Here is a 20,653-nt window from a genome sequence, read left to right on the forward strand (position 1 = left end):
AAACAGAATAGGGTGGCAATCTGTTTTCTTAATAATGTGAGAGTTAGTAGCAATGTATTATTAAAATAGACAGCTGTCTATAAAATGCTTGATGGATGAGTACAAGGACCTGAGCCCATACAAAATTATATTGGGTATAGCAGCATTTTCTTGTCATCCCAGGGCTGGGGAGGCAGAGAGAGTGGGTTCTCTGGAGTTAGCTGGCCTGACCGTATAGATTAATAGCTTAAGTATTTTTCTAGTATGGCAGACATAAAAAAAAAAAAACTATCACAAAAAAAGTAGAAAAAAGAAAAAACATAAGGAAATAAAGAAGGAATGAAGGATAAAAGAAAGGGAGAGAGGAGTTGTGGGCGAAGGAAGGACGAAAAAGTGGAGGCAGGGGAAGAGGAGGAAAGACAGGCAAACAATGTCTAAGGACAAATCCCCTAAAGTTGTTCTCTGGTGCCTGCATGTATGCACACACATGGACATGCACACACACACACACAGACATAGGCACACAAATTAAGACAAGTGAGAATAAAATAAACATGCACCCCTTTAATTTTAGTAGGTGTGGAAAGAATTCACCACCTGACTCTGTCTTGCATATCACATCACCACAGACGAAGACTTCTAGAATGTCCCTGATTCATATTCTCTCTCTCTCTCTCTCTCTCTCTCTCTCTCTCTCTCTCTCTCTCTCTCTCTCTCTGAAAAAAGAGACAGCTTGGTGAGCTTGCACCTTTCACTTAAAGCCTGTTTCCTGAATGAACTCTAGTAGTCTACAGGGGAACGGGTTCCCAAATTCATAATTTCAAATGTGCAACGAACAGTTTTATGGTCAGACCTTCCAAGGTTTATATTCATTGTTTCACTCTCCTCTGACACCCAGAAGCACTGTAAAGGTATAAAAAGTGCTGGTAATTTGTCTCCTTTCTAGCAATCACATTTTCCCCATGTTATGAATGTGTGTGTGTGTGTGTGTGTGTGTGTGTGTGTGTGTGTGTGTGTGTGATGTACCTTAGCTGACTTGAGTTTTAACGATATCTAGCTGTCTACATAGCTGGAGATGTGTGGATGACACGTCACACATGACATCACGTCATGTACCCGTCCTCTGCTCGCCATCACATCATACTCTCTCCTGTGTTTATAGCTTGATATTGGTTTTCCCTCTGTATTGGAGGAAAGGGTTTCTATAATTATTTAAGAAGCTGATTTCCTTTTTGTGATACCTGCTCTTTTAGACTAACACTGATAGGGAATTTGATTCTTATGTTTTCCCTTTGTAATTTTCTGTGTATTTTTTTCTTTGTAATTTTTCTGTATTTCACTCTGTTTCCGTTACTCCATAGCATGGCATTTCTGCGTGTCATCTTACTGAAATTGCATGTAGCCTTTTCCTCTCCTGGTTCCTGCCTGTGCTACATCTTACATCCTGAGAGCTGATCATAACCACACTTAACAGTCACTGTCCTGGAGAAAACTTTTAAAAATAGATCCCCAGAGACTGTGCTTGGAGGTTCTGACATGATGGTTCCTAAGGATGAGGGCAGGGACGGAAAAGAGAGCAAGAGAAATGGTTACTGACCAGTAAGAATCATGGCAGAAACAAAATTAGGTAGGGATTTCTGATGACAGCGATTGTTAGTAAGAACGGTATAAGCCAATGGGGGGTGTGTGCTAGTTGCTATCTGACGCCTGGACATCACTGTTCAACAGCCTAGTTAAGTCCCTGAGCTCCAGGCTCAGTGAGAGACCTGGTCTTAAAAAATAAAAGCGGTGGATAGTGTTTGTGTGGAAGACACTGGATGTTGGCCTCTGGCCTACACACACAGAGGCATGAGCAACTGAAGACACATATGCGGGTACCACTTGAACACGTGCATCTAGTCCAGATACCCACAACCACCAATGGAGTGAGCTGGGTTAGACAAATGTACTCACAGAACAGTAAGTACATATAGCTATACACACAAAATGAAGAATGACACACACACACACACACACACACACACACACACACACACACACACTCACACACTCACTCCATAATACAGCAATGAGCCATAAGACTCCTAGGTTTTGATTAGCGAACACTTGTCAGCCTTTGGAAATCTGATGCCTATATACCTTGGTCCTTTAACTCATCAGCTTCTCATCTCTTCCTGGATTCCAATGTGTTTCTTTGGATAGATGGAGCCAGAGGCTGAGGAGATTCTTTGAATGGCTTTTCTACAAATGAGATAATACTTGAGGGGTAAGGTTAAAATACAGGATTTTGTGGGCTGTATTCGACATGAAATACTTCCCCACACATTGAACTCATACTTCATATGACATTGTATCTTTCTAAAGCACTTGGGCTTTGTGCCTGAAGAGAGTGGCTTATAGGGCCTGGTTCCTAAGGATGGATATAAGTATGTCACCTGGATGTGCTGGTAATCCCAGCAATCAGCTAAGGCAGGAAGATTGACAGTTCTGATCCCAGGTCAAACCGGGCTACATAGAAAGCCCTTGTCTTATGTATCCAAGGGCAGAGGAAGAGGAAGAGGTTCTGTGCCCCAGGTTCTACACACAAAGTCTGGAGTTTGATCTCCAACGAAGCAGACCTCCACTCTTGCCAGTGTTCCCAGGGGATGCTAGTTATCTTTTTAGGATGCTTGATTGCAGGAATGTCTGTACGACTTCAGTAATGTTTACCACCTCACCAGCAAGTTGCTTTTGAGCCAGCAAAGAATGAAATTCATGAATCACACTGAACTTATAAAGGGGCTCTGTTGAGTTGGTTGAACAACGGGGAAGACGGCTTACATTTGACATGTGAGCAAGCCTTTCAAGTGAACCCGCGCACAGTAAACACCATTCATCAGCACGCGATAATGAGTCCTTGCAGTTACCTACTTGCAAAGTTATGTCTTGTAAGGAGAGACCTGAAGTGCTTAGGTTACTTCTAAAAACAAGTTTTCAGTGGCAAAAAAAGGGGGTTCGCATTTGTTTTTTGGAGTTGAATGTTTTCTTTCAGCTCAGGATAATTCTTAAATAAAAAGAAGGGAGAGTGCCACAGTGACTGGGATTTCAATGCCCCTGGCCAGCAGACAGAGATGGAGTCTCATGGCATGAGTGAGTAGTTTAGCTATCATTTTAAAAGAACAGCCTGGAGGTGGTGGGAACACAGGATCAAACTGAGTTCAGGGCTATCCTCATTCACAGTATGAAAGTTTTTTTCTCCATTTTAAAATCATTTTATTTATTTAGTATTGTGTATATATGGGTGACTTTCAGGTGTACATCTACATAACCATGGTTGTGTACTATGTGTGTATATACTGCCCACAAATGGTAGAAGAGGGTGCTCCATCCCCTGGTACTGGAGTTTCAGATGGCTGAGAACTGCCACGTGAGTGCTGGGAATTGAACCCTGGTCATCTCGAAGCAGCCAGTGCTCTTAACCACTGAGCCATCTCTCCAGCCTTTTCCCCATTTAAGATGTATTTTATCTGAATTTGGGACCAGACAGTTCTTGGATCCATCAGATGGGTCCCAGGAACCGAACTCAGGTCCTCAACATGGGCTGTGGGGCCTTCTTACCCACTGAGCAGTCTCTCCAGCCCCGCTTTTTCTCATTTTGATGGGCTTTTCTCTATTTCAGTGGGATGGAGACCTCTGAGAACAACTACTGATTTACACAGGACTTGTCACTCTGTAGCAGAGACAGGACAAGTTCTGTCCATCTGCAAGGACAAGATATCAAAGCAAGAGACAAGGTAAGGGTTGCTTGGAGTGAGACTCACCAGCAGCATACGGGGCACCACTGCTCTCTCACATTTGCCTCTGCTATGTTGAAAGGTTTGACATTTTGCACAACTTGTAAGAGCCTTGGGCTCCTCAAGACACTGAATGAAAACATGATTGATGGGTGGAGACCAGAGTCTAGGACATTTGAACACCTTCTAGTTGAATTTTTTTATCCAGCACTGGGGAAGTGTGTATTTCTACTGGCATGCACATTGGTCCTTTAGCTTAGCAGGAGACAATAGTTGTAAGAGTGGGGCACCACCCAAAGGCAGATTATGCAAATCATTAGGTAAAAGCTAATATAAATATTTAACTGCAGAGGATTCTGCTCCAAAGGCCTCAAAATAATTAATGCAGGGAATTAAGATCAACACTGACAAATTCAATATTGGGTTTTGAATCCCTGCATTCCAAAGCATTAGGATCAAGAGGAGAAAAACTTAGAAAAAAAAATCTTGAGCCAAATTGACATATCCAACAAAACAGATGTCACAAATATATTTATAGACACATGGTAGGCCAACATTTGGTTCTTCCTGTTGTGAAAGTTTAACAAGATATCAACTAGGATGAAGCTGAGACACCACGCTTGGTTGTAGGAGGTACTGCATTTCATCTGGATGTACATCTACAAGAACACACAGCACCAATATTGAATGAAGAACAGCCACTCTCATTGCATGATCAGTAACCAAGGGGAAAGGTTGGAAAAGGCTACATTAGACTGGCTAATCTCTGCAATCACAGTCCTTTGACACACATTCCAAGGACCAAAGAGGCAGCTTAGATGTTAAGGGCACTTTCTGCTCTTGCAGAAGACCTGAGTTCAGTTCCTAGCACCCACACAGCAGGTAACAACTATTTGTAACTCTAGACGCAGAGGACCAGATGCTGTCTTCTAGCTTCCATGGGCACTGCACTCACGCGTACAAATTCATCATACACATATATACCTAATAAAAATAAAACTAAAAATAAAATCCTTAGTATGTTCCACAGCAGTTTGTAGAGTGTCTATTTTGATCCTACATGCATGAGTGGAGCAGAAAAGCAGAGGAGACACACATAGGTCCTGGAAGGTTATGTAGGCCAGTCCCTATAGAAGTCAGAATTCAGGTGTACATCTACATAACCATGAATCTTGAAGAATCTATCTAAGTAAGAATCACTTTTCTGTCCAAGAAGATACTATTTACACACAAGTGACCTTTTGTCCACTTGATCCTCACTGTTAAATGCCCATATCAGTGTTCTTGAAATATCCAGGACCTTCTTTGTATATCAGTTATATAAATACCTATATGCCAAGCTATAAATAGCTGGGACTATTTTTTCTTTAATTAAAACAAATAGATTTACTTTTCTTTATGACTTTTCCCTGCATGGATGGCTGTGTACCACCTGTGTGCAGTAAACAGAGGCCAGAAGAGGGTCCCTTATCCCCTAGAGTTGAAGTTACAGAGGGTTGAGCTACCGTATAGATGCTGGGAATGGAACCTAGGTCCTCTCCAAGAACTGCCAGTGCTCTAAACTGCTGAGCCATCTCTTCAATTACCTACTTGAGGCTTCTTCTGCTTCTTAATTTTGTGTGTTTGATGACCCACAATCCTTAGCCAATGACTTGGATCTACCTCATGGATGGCAAGATTAGAAAGAGCTAACATTCTCAGTCCACCCCTTTTGCAGTAAAGCAGACAGAATCAATGTCACAAATCCAGAATGAGAAAAAGGGTTTTCGTAGCCATGGCTATGTGCTTGTGACATTCCCCCATTTGGGCTAAACCAAGATAATTGCAGAAACTAAGGTAATTTGGTTTCCAAAATTCAAGTAACTTTATTTTTTAAATTCTTGCCTTTCCCCTTCACCCACACGATTTCCTCAGTAGTGACTGGCCACAACAGATGTTTGTAGATCATCTGACATTCATTTACTAACTAACCTCCCACATTACCCCAAGCAATAGCCAACCACAGGCCAAAGTAAAATGAAACTACTCAATCCCCAGCAATATATATGAGGACAGAAATCTCAATGGGTTCTTAGACTAGAGGTTCCCTATTCCCCACGAAGGCCTCTTTGTGAATGAAGCTGTGATGTCACAGAGTCACACCCTCCCTTGACTGTCTCCTGGCCAGTTTTCTGATTCATCCAGTCTTATTTCATTATAACCAGCATGCTGACCAGCCCCTAGTAAGCGAGAAAATGTTCATAGACTAAAGCTTTTACACATATTTTTCTATAAACTATTTTGTGATAATAGTAGATTATCTACATAAAGTACCTGAAGATAGGTTAGGATTCACAGGAGGTTTTACCAGGACATCTGAATCTAATCCACACCATTTAATAAAGCAGCAGGTACTGACTTCGTACAATGATAAAGGCACTAAGCCAAATTCTTTGTGGATTTCCAAAACTCTTTCAGTAACCCTACATCATGAAACACCATGTTATTATTAAAGATCATCAGAAATACTTTAATAACAAATCCAAGTTCACACAACAATATGGTACCACAACCCAGAAATCAAAGCCAAATGCATCTTTCAAACCTATATTCTTCATCAGCATTCACTGATAAAATTCTTAAAACTTGCTTTTGCTCATGAAACAAAATGATAATTTGTGTTACTGGTTACTTACTAATTGGAGATTGCTACACTCTGAAGGAGAAATGTCCCCTACAGGTTCCGGTATCCAAACACGTGCTCCACAGTTGGGAACACTCTTTGAGGGAGTGATGTTTCACTACGGGGTTCTTTGAGAGTCCATAGCCTCTCCCTACGTTCGGTTCCTGCTTTCCACTTCATATTCACTGTAGAAGACGTAATAGCTCATCTTCCTTTCCTGACATTATGTCTGCCTCTTGCTACCACACCTTCCTACCATAAAAGACTCTGGAACTATAGCCCAAACTAAACTCTTCCAAGTTGTTTTTGTGCATGGTGTTTTATCACAGCAACCAAAATGTAACCAATGCATTGATCAATTACTACTCCCTGGCTAATTCCCTTTTCAGTTCTTTGTAGTGGAGATGTCAGTTAGTATTTTCACAGGCACACACCAGAACACATTAGCTAAGAGAAGCAACTCTCACAGGTTCAGGATGGCTCCAGGTTGCTACTGGGAACTTAATTGCAGGTGGTATTTTTTTAAGATTTACCTTAATTTGCTTAATCTGTGTGTGTGTGTGTGTGTGTGTGTGTGTGTGTGTGTGTGTGTGTGTGTGCGTGCGTGCGTGTGTGTGTGTGTGTGTGTGTGTATCCATTTCTCTGTCTATCCTCTATCTACCATTTGTCTCTGTGTGTGCCTATGTGAAGATACATGTATGTGAGTGTCAGTACCAGTAGTATCAGAAAAGGGAGTCAGATCCCCTGGAATTGGGGTTAGAACTGCCTGTGACTAGCATCCTTGAAGCAAGCGTTGGGAACTGAACTCAGGTCCTCTGCAAGAGCAGTATGCACTATGACCGATGAGCCATCTCTCCAATCTCAGAACACATTTTCCTTTTAAAATCCTGGGGATTTTTTAAGATGCCACAAAACAACCTACAGAGTGGGACACTCATAAGAACAAGGTTGCAGGAGGCGATCGGTGCATACTTAGATGGTAAAATATATACTGCAAGAAACACACACCCTGCAGACCGCAGGCTTATACGATAATAAATAACAGTTATCGCCAGGACAAAGGAGAGAATGCCGTGAAATCCAATAGCTCAGTGAGAAATCTGCTAATACAGGTGGCCAAGCTTGTTCCATTTCATTGTCAAACGGAGGCTATTTATTTTCTTCTGGGTAGTTAAATTACAGAGTCATTTATTGCTGAAACTTTTCCAGTGGGCAGATGGGAATGTAAAGCAGGCTTTGGGCTCAAACTTACTGAGAAAAAGGAGTGAGGATTTATTTCACAGACAGCACAACTGAAACTGTAAAATCCTTCAGCAAGTCTGCAACGGAGTGACTCCCCACAGCCCAGCCAAGCACTCCAGGGTTTGTGTCTTGGAGATGGGACTGGGCCAAAATGGTGACTAGATCGAATGGTCCCTTCCAAGGCTCTGTAAATGATTGCCAGTGTATACGGCTTCCTTACTGAGTAATAGGTCAGTGATAGGTGTGTGTGTGTGTGTGTGTGTGTGTGTGTGTGTGTGTTTAGATAAGAAAAAGATAGCCAGGCCAAGAGACAGAGAGAAGGATTCCTTATATACAAACAATCTGAAAATATTAAAGTCAAGTGTCAACTTTGCCTGTTTTAATACAACAATGTAACTATATGCATTATCTATCTCTCTGTCATCTGTTATCTATCTATCTGTATGTCTATCATCTACCTACCTATTATCTATGTACCACCTGGCTATTTCTTTCAATCTATCTCTCTATCTCTTCAGAACTTAGAGACAACTCTGTGTTTATTATTTATAAACCACTACTATCTGATAGCTTCCAAAATTTAGAAAGTTTATAAATAGAATGGACCAAAGACTTTCCGATGACCACTTTCTTTTAATAATGTATAATTTAATTGTATGTATGTATTTGCATATGTGTGTGTGTGTGTTCTGTGTCTGTCTGTGTGTGTGATGCATACGCACACGCATAGTATTCACACACATATGATGGGCAATTCTGCTCTGTCTATTTTCTCCTACCACTATGAATGAGCAGCTTACCTCTCTAGCTCCACAGCTACAGGTACCCTTATCTCCTCATCTACCTTTCAGGGTTTCCGTCGTGTTTGCTGCTTAAAAGAAAAAAATGTTTACCTTATTTTAAAATCATGTTTGTGTGTGTGTGTGTGTGTGTGTGTGTGTGTGTGTGTGTGTGTGTGTGTATGTCTGTGTGTGGGTATGTGCACTTGACTTTGAGAGTTCTTGGAGGTTAGAAGAGGGCTTTGGATCCCTTAGAGCTGGAGATACAGGAAGTTACTTGGGTGCTCAGAAACAAACTTAGGTCCTGTGTAAGAGACACAAGTACTTTTAACCAGAGAACCATTTCTCCAGCCCCCACAAATAAATTGTTTTTAAAGATTTATTATTACTTTTCAGAAATGTATATGCATGTGGGGTACAGATACATGCATACACAATGCATGCATATACACATGTGTACACTTGAGTACAGTTCCCATATAGGCCAGAAGTGAGGGTTAGGTTCCCAAAGCTGTAGTTACTTGAGGTGATGAGTTGCCTAATTTGGGTGCTGGGAACTAAATGAGGTTCTCTGTCAGGACAGCAAATGTTCTTAACCACAGAGCCATCACTCCAGTCACACCCTCTTCTCTTTCTTAAGCATTTTCATAATCATTTCTCGACTTAACCAACAGCCATGCTTGATCACTTGTTTCCTGGGTACAGGAAATTGCTACTTCAGTTGTCATTGACTCTTGCCAAATAACCTTTAAACCAGGACATGCGTGCAATTTCCTGATTAATTAAAAGTATTAACTTCATCAATCTTAATTCCTGACCAAATCTAAAGCTTCCAGGCCTAATCCTGACAAAGAACATAATACACAGCTGGGAGAATTCTAATTTATATTACCTTGAATAATGAGGTGACGGGAAAGGCAATGAGCCCACCATCGTCACCTAAGAGGAAACTGGCTTGCAAGAGACTGTGATCAGATGTGATCCATACACACCAATCAGAATGCAGCCACCACTGCTAGGACCAAATGCTGACCCTCTGGAGATCTGAGGCTGATGCTGGAAGATCTTACTAGAGAGTATGCACAATCATAACAGAAGACAAATGGCTGGAGCACCACATCACTTCATCATTACAATGCTTATTTCTATGGCAACAGGGCTGGAGAAACTCAAAATACAAGCAGGGGACAGATGCCCAAGATTTCAAGGTCTGTTGCCTGTGCCATCTAACAGTTGAAGATCTGGGGATTATAAGTTCAGAACTATTAACAGAAAGAGTGTTCTAAACTTAAAGTGTTTATGACAACCCCAAATGGCTGCTGGTAGAGCATCAACGTCTTCAACATCCAAACGTTATCAGAGACATTTTAGCTATTTAATCTTACTTTTCCTCATTCTTCTCCTCCTCCTCCTCCTCCTCCTCTTCCTCCTCCTTCCTTTTTTGTTTTTTGTTTTTTGTTTTTGTTTGTTTTTTGTTTTTTGTTTTTTGTTCTTTTTTGGAGAGTGGATATCAACTGTGTAGCCCTTGCTAACCTGAAACTCTATTATATAGAGCAGGCTGTCCTTGAACTCACAGAGATCTGCCCACCACTGCTTCCAGAGTGCTGGGATCAAAGCTGTGCCCAACCACACCTAGCTTATGTCATCATGATAATATCTCACTAGAGTCCCAAATTAAAGTGGAGACAATGACATGGTATAGATTGTTCCCAGGGATCCTTATAATCTCACTGCATAGGCATATGGTTGTGCCCCTACAGTAATGATGACACAAAATGATCAGGGGCAATTTAACTTTGATATAAAAATTCATCATAGTTTCACATACAAGGCCCAGAAAACACATACTATGTAGCTACAAATAATTACTGAAATGATGAATACTAAGAAAATTGCTCTCCAGGCAAACTCTGGGTATGTGCACCAAAGTGAAAATACATCGTTAGAGACAGAGGACGCTAGCAATAAGCCTGCATGAATCAGGGAAAAAGCCATCATCCGAGAACCAACCCCCAAACATAGAAGAAATAAGTAAGATTTAGTACACATGAAATCAATGATAACATTGTGTAGTACACCAAAACTCTGTTGACCAGGAAAGTTCTAGACACCAGTACATATATGTATACTGACTCTAACACTAGATGCTCATACATGCATATCTCGCTTTTCAGGCAAAACAGAGCCGTCCTCACGTGTCCTTTAAACACCAGGTCACCACAACCAAAGAGCTCACTTATGACTACACACCAAATCAGGGCGACGATAACAAGCCAAGTCTACCGCAGGCTTCACTTTCCTTACAGCTGAGCACAAAAAGAATGCAAACTGTAATTTGGGTTCTGCTCACGGCAAGGGACTGATACTTGATCACACAGAGATACTCACACACAAAGGCAGACCGTGTGCACAGACTGTCTTGTCTGAGCAGGCTTACTTCAGCCCTCTGATTGCACACAGATACACACACACAAAGGCAGACTGTGTGCAGACTTTCTTGTCTGAGCAGGCTTACCTTGGCCATCTGTGCTTGCACGCCATTTGCCTTCAAGGATGCCACTGCTTTCTGTGCGGCTGCAGGACTATCAAAATCTACAAAACCATAACCTGCCAAAATACAAAATCTGGCATTAGTCATCACACGCAGGCAGACACACCTCAGCCTTATGGTCAGCTCTGAATTCATTCCTTCCAAACAAAACTTGGCTGGGCCAAAGGCTCTCATGTCTGCAGTCCTGAGTGCTTTAAGTGTTTTCTCAGTATCTCTAGATATGAGGTGGTTAATTCATTTTCCAGAGTACTCTATAGACTGGGCGTACAGGCAAAGCCCATTTAACACTAACCTGGCAGTTAAGGCAAAGCTTTGCTTCATTGTGTTCTTTCTGTTACAGAATTTCTGCAAGAGTGAGGAGGAGATGACTATGGAAATTCATACGTGTCTGAAGCTAAAATACACTTTGCAGACCTTTAAAAATACTGATACTCATAAAGCCACAAGGTCTGGTAAGTGTGAAGGTCAATGGTAATTCAACTTGATGAAATCTAGAATCATCTGGGAGATGGATCTCTGAGTAGATCTGTTGGAGATTTCCTTCTTTATGATAGTGACATGGGAAGACCCCCTCTTAATAGTGGGGAAGGACATTCCCTGGGAGGAATCCTGGATCATGTAAAACAGAAAACCAGATGAACACTTGAAGTATGTGGTCCTTCTGTTCCTTGACCATGTATGTGATGTGAGCAGTTGCTTTAAACTCCCACCACTGTGACTCCTCTGCCTTGAGGACCGTGCCTGGAACTAAGCCAGAATAAAGCCTTTCATGGTCGAGTTGCTTTTCCAAGGGTGAATGATCACAGCAACAGGTAAAGAAGCCAAGACACTAAGGTTATTGTTGGAGGCTGTAATAGTGCTTGTCCTGCAGCAGGCAGCCCCAAGATAGATCTTGGCTGTACAAATAAATAAAGGTTGTGGATTAGAGTAGGAGTCTGAACCCACTTCTACTTGCCCACTCAGTCCATGCTTCTAAATTAAGTATAGGAGTTTCTCTCAATAGCAGTTCAAATAGTTGAGTCTTGATATTTTGAAAAAAATAATTTGATGGATACCTATTCAAGTCTCTAAAAACAAACACTGAATGACTATCTTGCTAATGGGGGCATAAATACATGGTTCTGTTTGAGTATGTATAAGTGAGCACATATAAAAGGTCAGGGAAACAAACAAACAAAACCAAAAACAGTTAATAAGACTCAACCATGAAAAGTGCACACCTGTGATTCTAGTATTACTGAGATAGAGGCAAGAGAATCTGGAGTTCAAGGTCAGCTTTGGATACCTATTGAGGTTAGTGCTAGCATAAGGTATTTGAGATTATGTCTTGGGAAAAAAAAAGAAAAAAAAACCAAAAAAAAACAAAAGCAGTTGTAGGTGTGTAGGTGTGTAGTGTATTGCAGTTTGAATGGGAATGTCCCCTACAGGCTAATGTGTTTTTACACTTGGTCGCCAGAAGGTGGTGCTGTTTGAGACGGTTGCAGAGTCACTATGATGTGGCACCTTGACGGAGGAAGTACATCACAGGGAGGTAGAGTTGGGGGATTTGTAGCCTGTCCATACTTGCTGTTCAATCTCAGCTTCCTGTATGAAGGTGATATGTAATCAGTCAGCTTCCTGCTCCTGCCACCATGCCTTCCATGCCTGATGCCAGGCCTTCTCTACCAGGACAGACAAGACCCCTCTGACCGTAAAGACCAAAATAAGCACTTTTTCCTGTCAGGTGATTTTCATCAAGGAATTTTTGTTTTTTGTTTGTTTGTTTGGTTTGGGTTTTTTTGTTGTTGTTGTTTTATTTTGTTTTTGTTTTTCGAGACAGGGTTTCTCTGTATAGCCCTGGCTATCCTGAAACTCACTCTGTAGACCAGGCTGGCCTCGAACTCAGAAAGGAATTTTTAACACACCTACAGACAAAGATACTAGCACATATTCATATGTACATTGTAAATATCATGTAAGTTATACATTGTATATGTCTTTTTTATATATGACACATACAAATATATATACATCTATATACATACTCATATACATACATACACATACACACATACACATATGTGTGTGTTCCTTAAAAACCTATGGATATATCAACACATCTTCTCATCCATGAAGGCAGGTATTTTGTATTTTGGTCTTATTCAGGGCTTCCGGGCCTGCCACTGAGGCGAACACACCATTTCACCATTAATGTGCTATCATCCTCCTCCAAATAAGAGTGCTTGGGAATTAAATTACCAAGTTGTTTCTTTTAATTAACTTTTACATTTTCTCCCCTCAAATCCTGGCTTTTTGTCCCCCCCCCCCCCAGCATGTTATCCCAGAGTGAACTTGCTACACAGCAGCATACCAGCAAAACACTCTCACAAACTGAGGCCAGGGAGGCTGTCACATTCGTGCTTCTCATACATAAGGAAGCATGTTCTGTAAGGGCAGGTAATTCTTCTCTCCAGGCGATAAGATGGGCAAGAAAAACAGAAGGGGAAAGAAAAGTCAAGAACCAGAGTTAGAGGCAAAGGCACAAAAACTCAAAAGTGAGACTTTGTTGCCCACAGGTCAGGCATGTTCTGAGGGCTTAAGGTGCTAATATTTAATGAAAGCATCATTGTGTTCTATAATACTGACCCCAGATTCGCTGTATGCAGAAGCCAAGGCACAGGTGAACTTACATATCTTGCCAAAACCACCAAAGCTGCTAGATGGCAGGGCCGTGATTGGAACCCAAGTCTGCATAGAAGTTATCTAAGCCATACAAAGAACCGTTTCTATTCCCACCTGAAGCCTGAGCCGCTGATGCGCCTAAGAGAAGGGACTGAAGATTCCTTGGAGTTTGAAGTTTGAAAACAAGTTGCCACAATTCCATGAAAGCTCACTCTAGCTCATTCTCTTTGCACACTGCTTCCTGGAGTACCTGGGCTTGCATGACATCACCTCACGGGAGGGGTGAACTAGGAAGTTAGAGCCGACCTCCACTCATCTAGAGCTCATTCTGCCTTCTAGTAGTGAAGCTTGCCTTTGGGCACTTGACTCAGAATGATAATGTGTTCCCACTTGCATTCAGCTTATTAGTATTAGAGAGAGATGTGACAGAATGGCCATACTGAGGAATCTGCAGCTCTCTAGTGTCATGCCTTCCTTGAAATTAAGGAGAGCAGAGACTACAAAATGTGCATGTGTTGATTGCTCAGCACTGGGAAGCCATTAAGAAATTCTCTTTCTAACCAGAGACTGAATGGTGATGGAAGGTTGGCATTTGAGATGAAGCAAGGACTATGGCTGCAACACAGAACAAAGGCAGCCATAGTCCCAGAACAAGGTCGCTCCCCTGACTGAGATGGAGGAAGTGACGGAAGGCAAACAGGGTGTGGTGATTGGCTGATCAGTCTGGGAGTAAGGGAGGGGTGGACGGCAAGGATTGTCGCTTGGTCAGATTCTATTTTCCTTTGCCATAGCATCTGGGTGAGGGAGCCATGATTACTGAACCGAAGAGACTGGAGGAAGATTCACCAGGAGTGAGGGAAATGAAGACACATTCAGTCAAAACACCTGTGAGAACCTATGCATTCATTTTGCAGTTGGACACTGTGATGGTTGGCTTTGAACGTCCTCTTGACACAATACGGCATCACCTGGAAGAGATTCTCCAGGAGGGGTTGTATAGATCAAGTTGCCTATGGGAATGTCTGTTGAGAGATTGCCCTGATTATGTTAGGTGATTTGGGAAGATCTGACTCACTATGGGCAGCTCCACTCCCTCTGAACTGTGTCTAGGTGAAAAAAAAAAAAGGAGTTGAGCACAAACATGAATGATTTATTGCTGTCTGCTCTGGATCATGGATATAGCATGACCAGCCACATCATGCTTCTACTGTTACCTCCCTGCTAAGATAAGTTGACACAAACTCCTTCTCTCTCCTAAGTGGGCTTTGTCAAGTATTTCAACACAGCAACAGGAAACAAAACTGACACCAGGCTAGGAAAATAAGCTAAGATTATAAATATATATTAAGTGGGGAGCAACTTAGAAACTCTAGTTACAAAAAGAGAAAAAAATTATCTAGAGTGGGGAAAGGTTTAGATTTCAACTTGAACAACTTCAGCCGTTAGGTCTCAGGCAAATTTGCAGGGAAGAAAGACCAAGGCAGAACCAGAGAGGGTGACAGACACAAACAGGAACTGTGTCCTCTCATAACCAGGCAAGAAAGTCTCCCAAGAGGGAAAGAGAATCAGCCATGGCAAGTGCCGGAGAATATATATGGAAGTGTGTGAAAATGTCCAGTGCCCTTAAGAGCACAGACTTCTGGGAAGTGGTAAAGTCTGAAGCTGGCCCTCTATGAGGAAGAAGTAGGGGAGGAAGAGAGAAGGATGAGGTGTAGATAGGCTTTATAAACGGAAGTTAGCTTGGCTAACGGGGAGTGCTGAGAGAGAGAAAATTAGATAGGAGATAGGAAATCAATGCTGGAGGGTTGTGAGCATGTGTGTACATATGTGTTCACATGTACATTTGTGTGACATATGAATTCACATGCACATGTGTGCAGAACCCAATGCTCAACCTTAGGCATCATTCTTCAACCTTAGGTGTCATTCCTAGAACTTAAGCGCTGAGGTAGAACCCACCTACCTTGTTTATTGATTCACAGTTTCTAATGCACATGGAACTTACTGTGTAGGCAAGACTGGGTGACCAGCAAGCCCCAGAGATTTGCCTGTCTCCACCTTCTAGCATTATAATTACAAATGCATGTCATTAAGCCCAATGTTTCATATGGGGGGCTGGGGTTTGAGCCTAGAGCCTCACTACTGTACTGCAAACACTTACACTGACGGAGTTATCTCTCATTCTTCAACTGTGTTAACTGAGTTCTCATTTTCTTTATAAGATTGTGTGTGTGTGTGTGTGTGTGTCCTTATTCTTGTGTGAATTCGATGTAAATGACTAAAACTCATTTCAGCAATTCAGAAATAGTTATTGGCCAACTACTAGGGCACTCTATATACTTCTTTGCAGTTTTGAGTAAGAAGAAGGGAAGTAGGGAAGATCAAGCTGAGAAGAGACCCAAGCTTCATGAAAACAAGTAGACAATCCATAAAACATCCTTTTTGATAAGGTGCAGGCCCAGGCACATCTGCACAGATACGGGCATGCTGCCCCAGAGCCCACAGTCACTGGAAGGAAGAAGAACCCTGGCTGTGAGTTACATATCTCGGTCAGTGCTGTGACCAAGTGCCCGACACAAGCAACGGAAAGGGAATGGCTTATCCTGGTTTTCAGTTCTGTCATGGTGGGGACGCATGGCAGCAAGAACAGGAGAAAACGGGTCATAGCATCAACAGGCAGAGAGCAGACAGGAAGTGGGCTGGTTTATAAATCCACAAGGCCACCCCAATGACTTGCTTCCTTTCCCACATCATAGCCCTGAATTCATTTCTTCCTTCAGATGGTAGAGGGTTGGTTCTTGATGGTGTCAAGAAAGAAGGCAGAGGTCAGTTACTGGGTGAAAGGGAAAAGGTGGGATTTCCAGGTCCCAGGAGGGGGAGGAGCAGACATAGGGAAAGAGGAGGACTTTGGGGGCGTGCGTTGGAATGGGAACCATGCAATTTCTTGGGTAGCTGGAGATAATGGCCTCTGCCACCTGCAGATGGGCTGAAATAGGCTAGCTGATAAAGTTAGTACAGGAGATTTTTTTGCCCCACACATCAGATTCCTCCTTGCACTTCAAGTCCTATTCTCCACACGGTATATTAGAAAATCTAGGTGTGGCTCTTCAGGAGGCTGGGCTCCTATACACACTTAACCAATTTCCACAGGGCACCCTGAGCTTTCTCTCAGGAAATTTATGACTGAATCCTGGGGACAATGAGGGACCCCACACTTGTTGGCTCCAAGCCAACAAGAAGCAAAAGATTCTGCATACAGACTTAGAATAAAGAGCGAGCAACCACTCCCGAGTTGTGGGATATTGGTGTATACTTTTACTGGTCTAAGTGAAAGTATTGATCTCAGAGGTCAAAATGTCTCAAGAAACCTTGAAAGATATTTCCATTCTGGAAGTAATCGTGGTGTCTTGGAGGTTCACGAGGGTAAGAGCTACATCACAGTCAGGAGAAAACAAAATGAAATACAAGGCTGGCTCCAATAAGAAACAGCGATGCATTGAGTAAGGGATAAAAATCGCTTTAATTTGGTTTCAATTTGCTCTCCTTCCTGACAAATAATTAAGTCTGGTCATGGCCACCTCTGCCCCTGCAGCTGGTGGGAGAAAGGAGACAGAGTGATTCCACCCAGTTCCCAGTGTTTTCTATCCTGCAGCACCCCAGGAAAGCCAGGCTAGCCAAGACAGGCTTGGTGGCTGTGCACCCACCTCCCTCTTATGCCATCAAATTCAGCCACAGGTTCAAGCCAATTAGATTGGAATGTCACTGTTCCCTCCCACCCCCACCCCCAAACAGCCAGAGCTTGTTTTTCTTCCTGGTCAGAGGAGACCAGGCCTGCAGCTTGGCAATTAGCCGGAAGTGGCACCATGGGAGGAAAGGAACTGTGGGATAATTAGGTCATTCTGCGAATTCGGTCTTCCAACCACAGGCTTAATCAATGCTTCCCTGAAATGCTTTTATACCTTCTGTGCTTACTTAAGGTTTTGTGGTTACATGGCACCACCAGCGGGATGACCTTGTAGAGAAATAATCTATATTAATTACAACTTAACTCTACAGTATCAGCCGAGGGACCTTTGTCTGTCTCCTTTCCTGCAGTCACAGGTGACATATTCCAGGGACCTTTATCCTTCAAAACCCATTGTGCAAAGATGGGTTTGGAGTTTCATTAAAGTCTCTTTACGCATTCAACAGTTGATTTTAGATTTCTGTGTTGTTGCTGTTTCTCTGTACTGACAGCTGAACCCATGCTTTTATTTGCCAAGGTTGTTCTTTGGGGCAGGGGGCAACTGGAGAACTTACTGCTTGCGGTTGGCAGAAGCATCTACAGACAGCCAGAGCATTTGGTCTCAGAGTTTTAACTGCACACAGGACTCTACACCATTTGTGAGGTTCTTCGTCTTGGGGGATGATTCTTACAGAAGGAAGGCTTCTCAGAACACAGATGATGAGCGGGCTGTGAGTGAAATGTGACTTCTAAACAGAACAAGTGAATGTATTAGCTGGAATTGATATGTGAAACTGAAGTCCTATCCAAATGTATCCATTGGGATACCCAACATTTCACCTTCCTCTGCTGTTTATCTCAGTGACACAGACCTAAGGCAAACGCCATTTCTTCTTTAGCTATAAACTCTCTGAAGCCTTCCTGCTTTCTTCAGCATCGACTGAAAAGGCTTTCTGTGAGCATTTATCAAGAGGAATCCTGAATATATCGGAGGAAGTAAGACAGCAACACAGAAGTTTACCTTGGATATGTGAAAAAGCAAAGACCGAAGTTCAAGTCTGCTCAGCTCTAGAAACAGACAACCCTTATTTGGTAGGATAAGAACCCAACTAAAATCACCTCCACCGTTATAATCCTAAATTAATTATACATAGGCATACCCTTAGATTTGAACATAGAATCTCACCATTGTATATGTTAAAGGAAGAGACTATTTATTGCCTGTAAAGAGGCCTACAGGAAATCTAACAAACAAGAAACTAAGATAGGCAATGAATTCAAGGGACAGTAGGCAGACTGTTCCAATCAAGTTCCCTGAACATCATGATATCACCACATCAGAAGCCGTAACCCAAGATATTAACCTTTAGAAGAAGATTCCCCGGCTTTGGTGATGCTTTGAGCCATGGTGTGTCTTTCCTATCATTAAATTTATTAAGTATCTACTTCAAAGGTGGAAGAAAAAGATTACAAGAAAAATAAAGACAGCTTGAACATTCCCTTCCTGTCCCAGGGTTTATGTATTGTAAAATTGATAACTTTACATGTGGTAGAGGTCACCGTATTTTGCATGAGTGAAGGTATATGGCAGCTAGGGAGTGGGGAGACGTTTTTGGTGGATAGAAGGACTTGCTGCTGAAGCATGAAGATCTGTGTTCAAATCTCCAGGATCCATATACAGCCTGGTATGGTTGTGCGTGCCCCTAAACTCAGCATTATAAGGGAGGGGACAGAAGGATCACAGGAGTCTGCTGGCACCAGCTAAGCTCCAGGTTCAGTGAGAGTCACTGCCTCAAAGGAATAAGTTGGAGAGAGGGAGACAGAGAGAGAGAGAGAGAGAGAGAGAGAGAGACAGAGAGACAGAGAGAGAGAGAGAGAGAGACAGACAGACAGACAGACAGACCCAATGTCAGCTGCTCCTGAGTATACAGAAGCAAGCATGCTCCTACACTTGCCTACATGCAGACACAAATAAGCAGATAGTCCAAATAATCCTAACTCAGAGTTCTCTCACACAGTTACTTCACATTGATTTTTGTATGCACAGTTTTGCCCAATGTAATCAGTCAGCTACCAATCTAGGTTTCCTTCAGTGAGTCATGATGGGAGTGATACACACGTGGTGTATGTGTGTGTATTTGTGTGCGTGTATGTGTTTGTGTGTGTGTGTGTGTGTATTTGTATGTGTATATGTGTGTATATGTGTGTGTTTGTGTGTGTGTATTTGTGTGCATGTGTGTGTGTGTGCATGTGTGTGTGTGTGTGTCTGTCTGCATCCTATTTTATATGCACATGTTAGTTAGATCAGGAGGTAGGTATACAAAAGAACTGCTATAATACCTGAGAAGGATAAGCAAACCCCTGTCTCCAGGTGGGGTGAACAAACTACAATTTGTGCCCAAAACAAATAAACAAAAAGCAGAAGCAACGGCTGGTAAAAGGTGCAAGTTTTTTAGTCTGGTTGAATAAAAGAGTTACAAAGACAGACAAACTCAGCAAGAGAAGGAGCTTGCTTTCAAGTACCACTTGAAAATGAGACATTCTCTCTGTTTATAGTGCCTGAGAAATCATACTGAGCTCGACCCAAGTTCAGATGGGTTTACCAACTCACCACCTACAGGTGACTTTTTTTTAAAAATAGGAGAAATTACTGCTGCTGGCTGGGAGTCAAAACTAGGATCCGGATCATCATTTAGGAGCCGGGTGAAATGCCCAAGTGTTGTTGAGACTCAGTGTCCACACAGTTTACCCAGTCTTCTTCTGGGGCAACTATTACTTTATTGCATGGCAGAGCTTTAAGAAGCAGCCAATGTAGGTATAAATGTCAGGCCAACCTCCAGAAAGCCTCCCTTTGCTGACAGGCTGTTCATAGATGTCTGTGAATTGTTGGAGCCACATGTCTCATCCATCGAAATAGAGGGAAGGTAATGTTTGTGTGATGGCTGCAGGAGCAGGCCTGGGTTACTCACAAAACATCCCACTGAGTTTGTGGCTATGATGGGAGCAAGCTGCAAGAACACTGTCATTGCAGGTCTATAGACTGCAGGCCACCACTGGGTAGGCAGGACTGGTTACCATCTAAGGCCTGACCGCCCATTCCCCTCTCACTCCCCTTGCTCCAGCCTTACAACAAGCAGAGATAGAGTTCTCCCAAGCACAGAGCAGAGATACTGGTCTTAATGAGCAAGCGTTGACTGGAGGGGAACCACTGCCAAGCTGTGGTACTGTGCTCTATATTTAGACTCTGTGAATCCCCAAAATGGCTGGTGTGGGATGCTCAGA

The 20,653-nt window shown here is 42.5% G+C and overlaps 1 protein-coding gene across 8 annotated transcripts in view; it reads right to left on the minus strand.

Moving 5' to 3' along the window:
* Nucleotides 1-20,653, minus strand: part of Rbms3 (RNA binding motif single stranded interacting protein 3) — a 682,938-nt gene that overhangs the window by 371,697 nt on the left and 290,588 nt on the right. For all 8 annotated transcript variants that reach the window (XM_029542747.1, XM_021206005.2, XM_021206004.2 and 5 more), the window contains one exon: nucleotides 10,951-11,042. In XM_029542747.1, coding sequence (XP_029398607.1) covers nucleotides 10,951-11,042 — 92 coding nt within the window. The remainder of the gene's footprint in view (nucleotides 1-10,950; nucleotides 11,043-20,653) is intronic.

Source organism: Mus pahari, chromosome 10 (genome assembly GCF_900095145.1).
Source record: "Mus pahari chromosome 10, PAHARI_EIJ_v1.1, whole genome shotgun sequence".
Taxonomy (NCBI): Eukaryota; Metazoa; Chordata; class Mammalia; order Rodentia; family Muridae; genus Mus; species Mus pahari.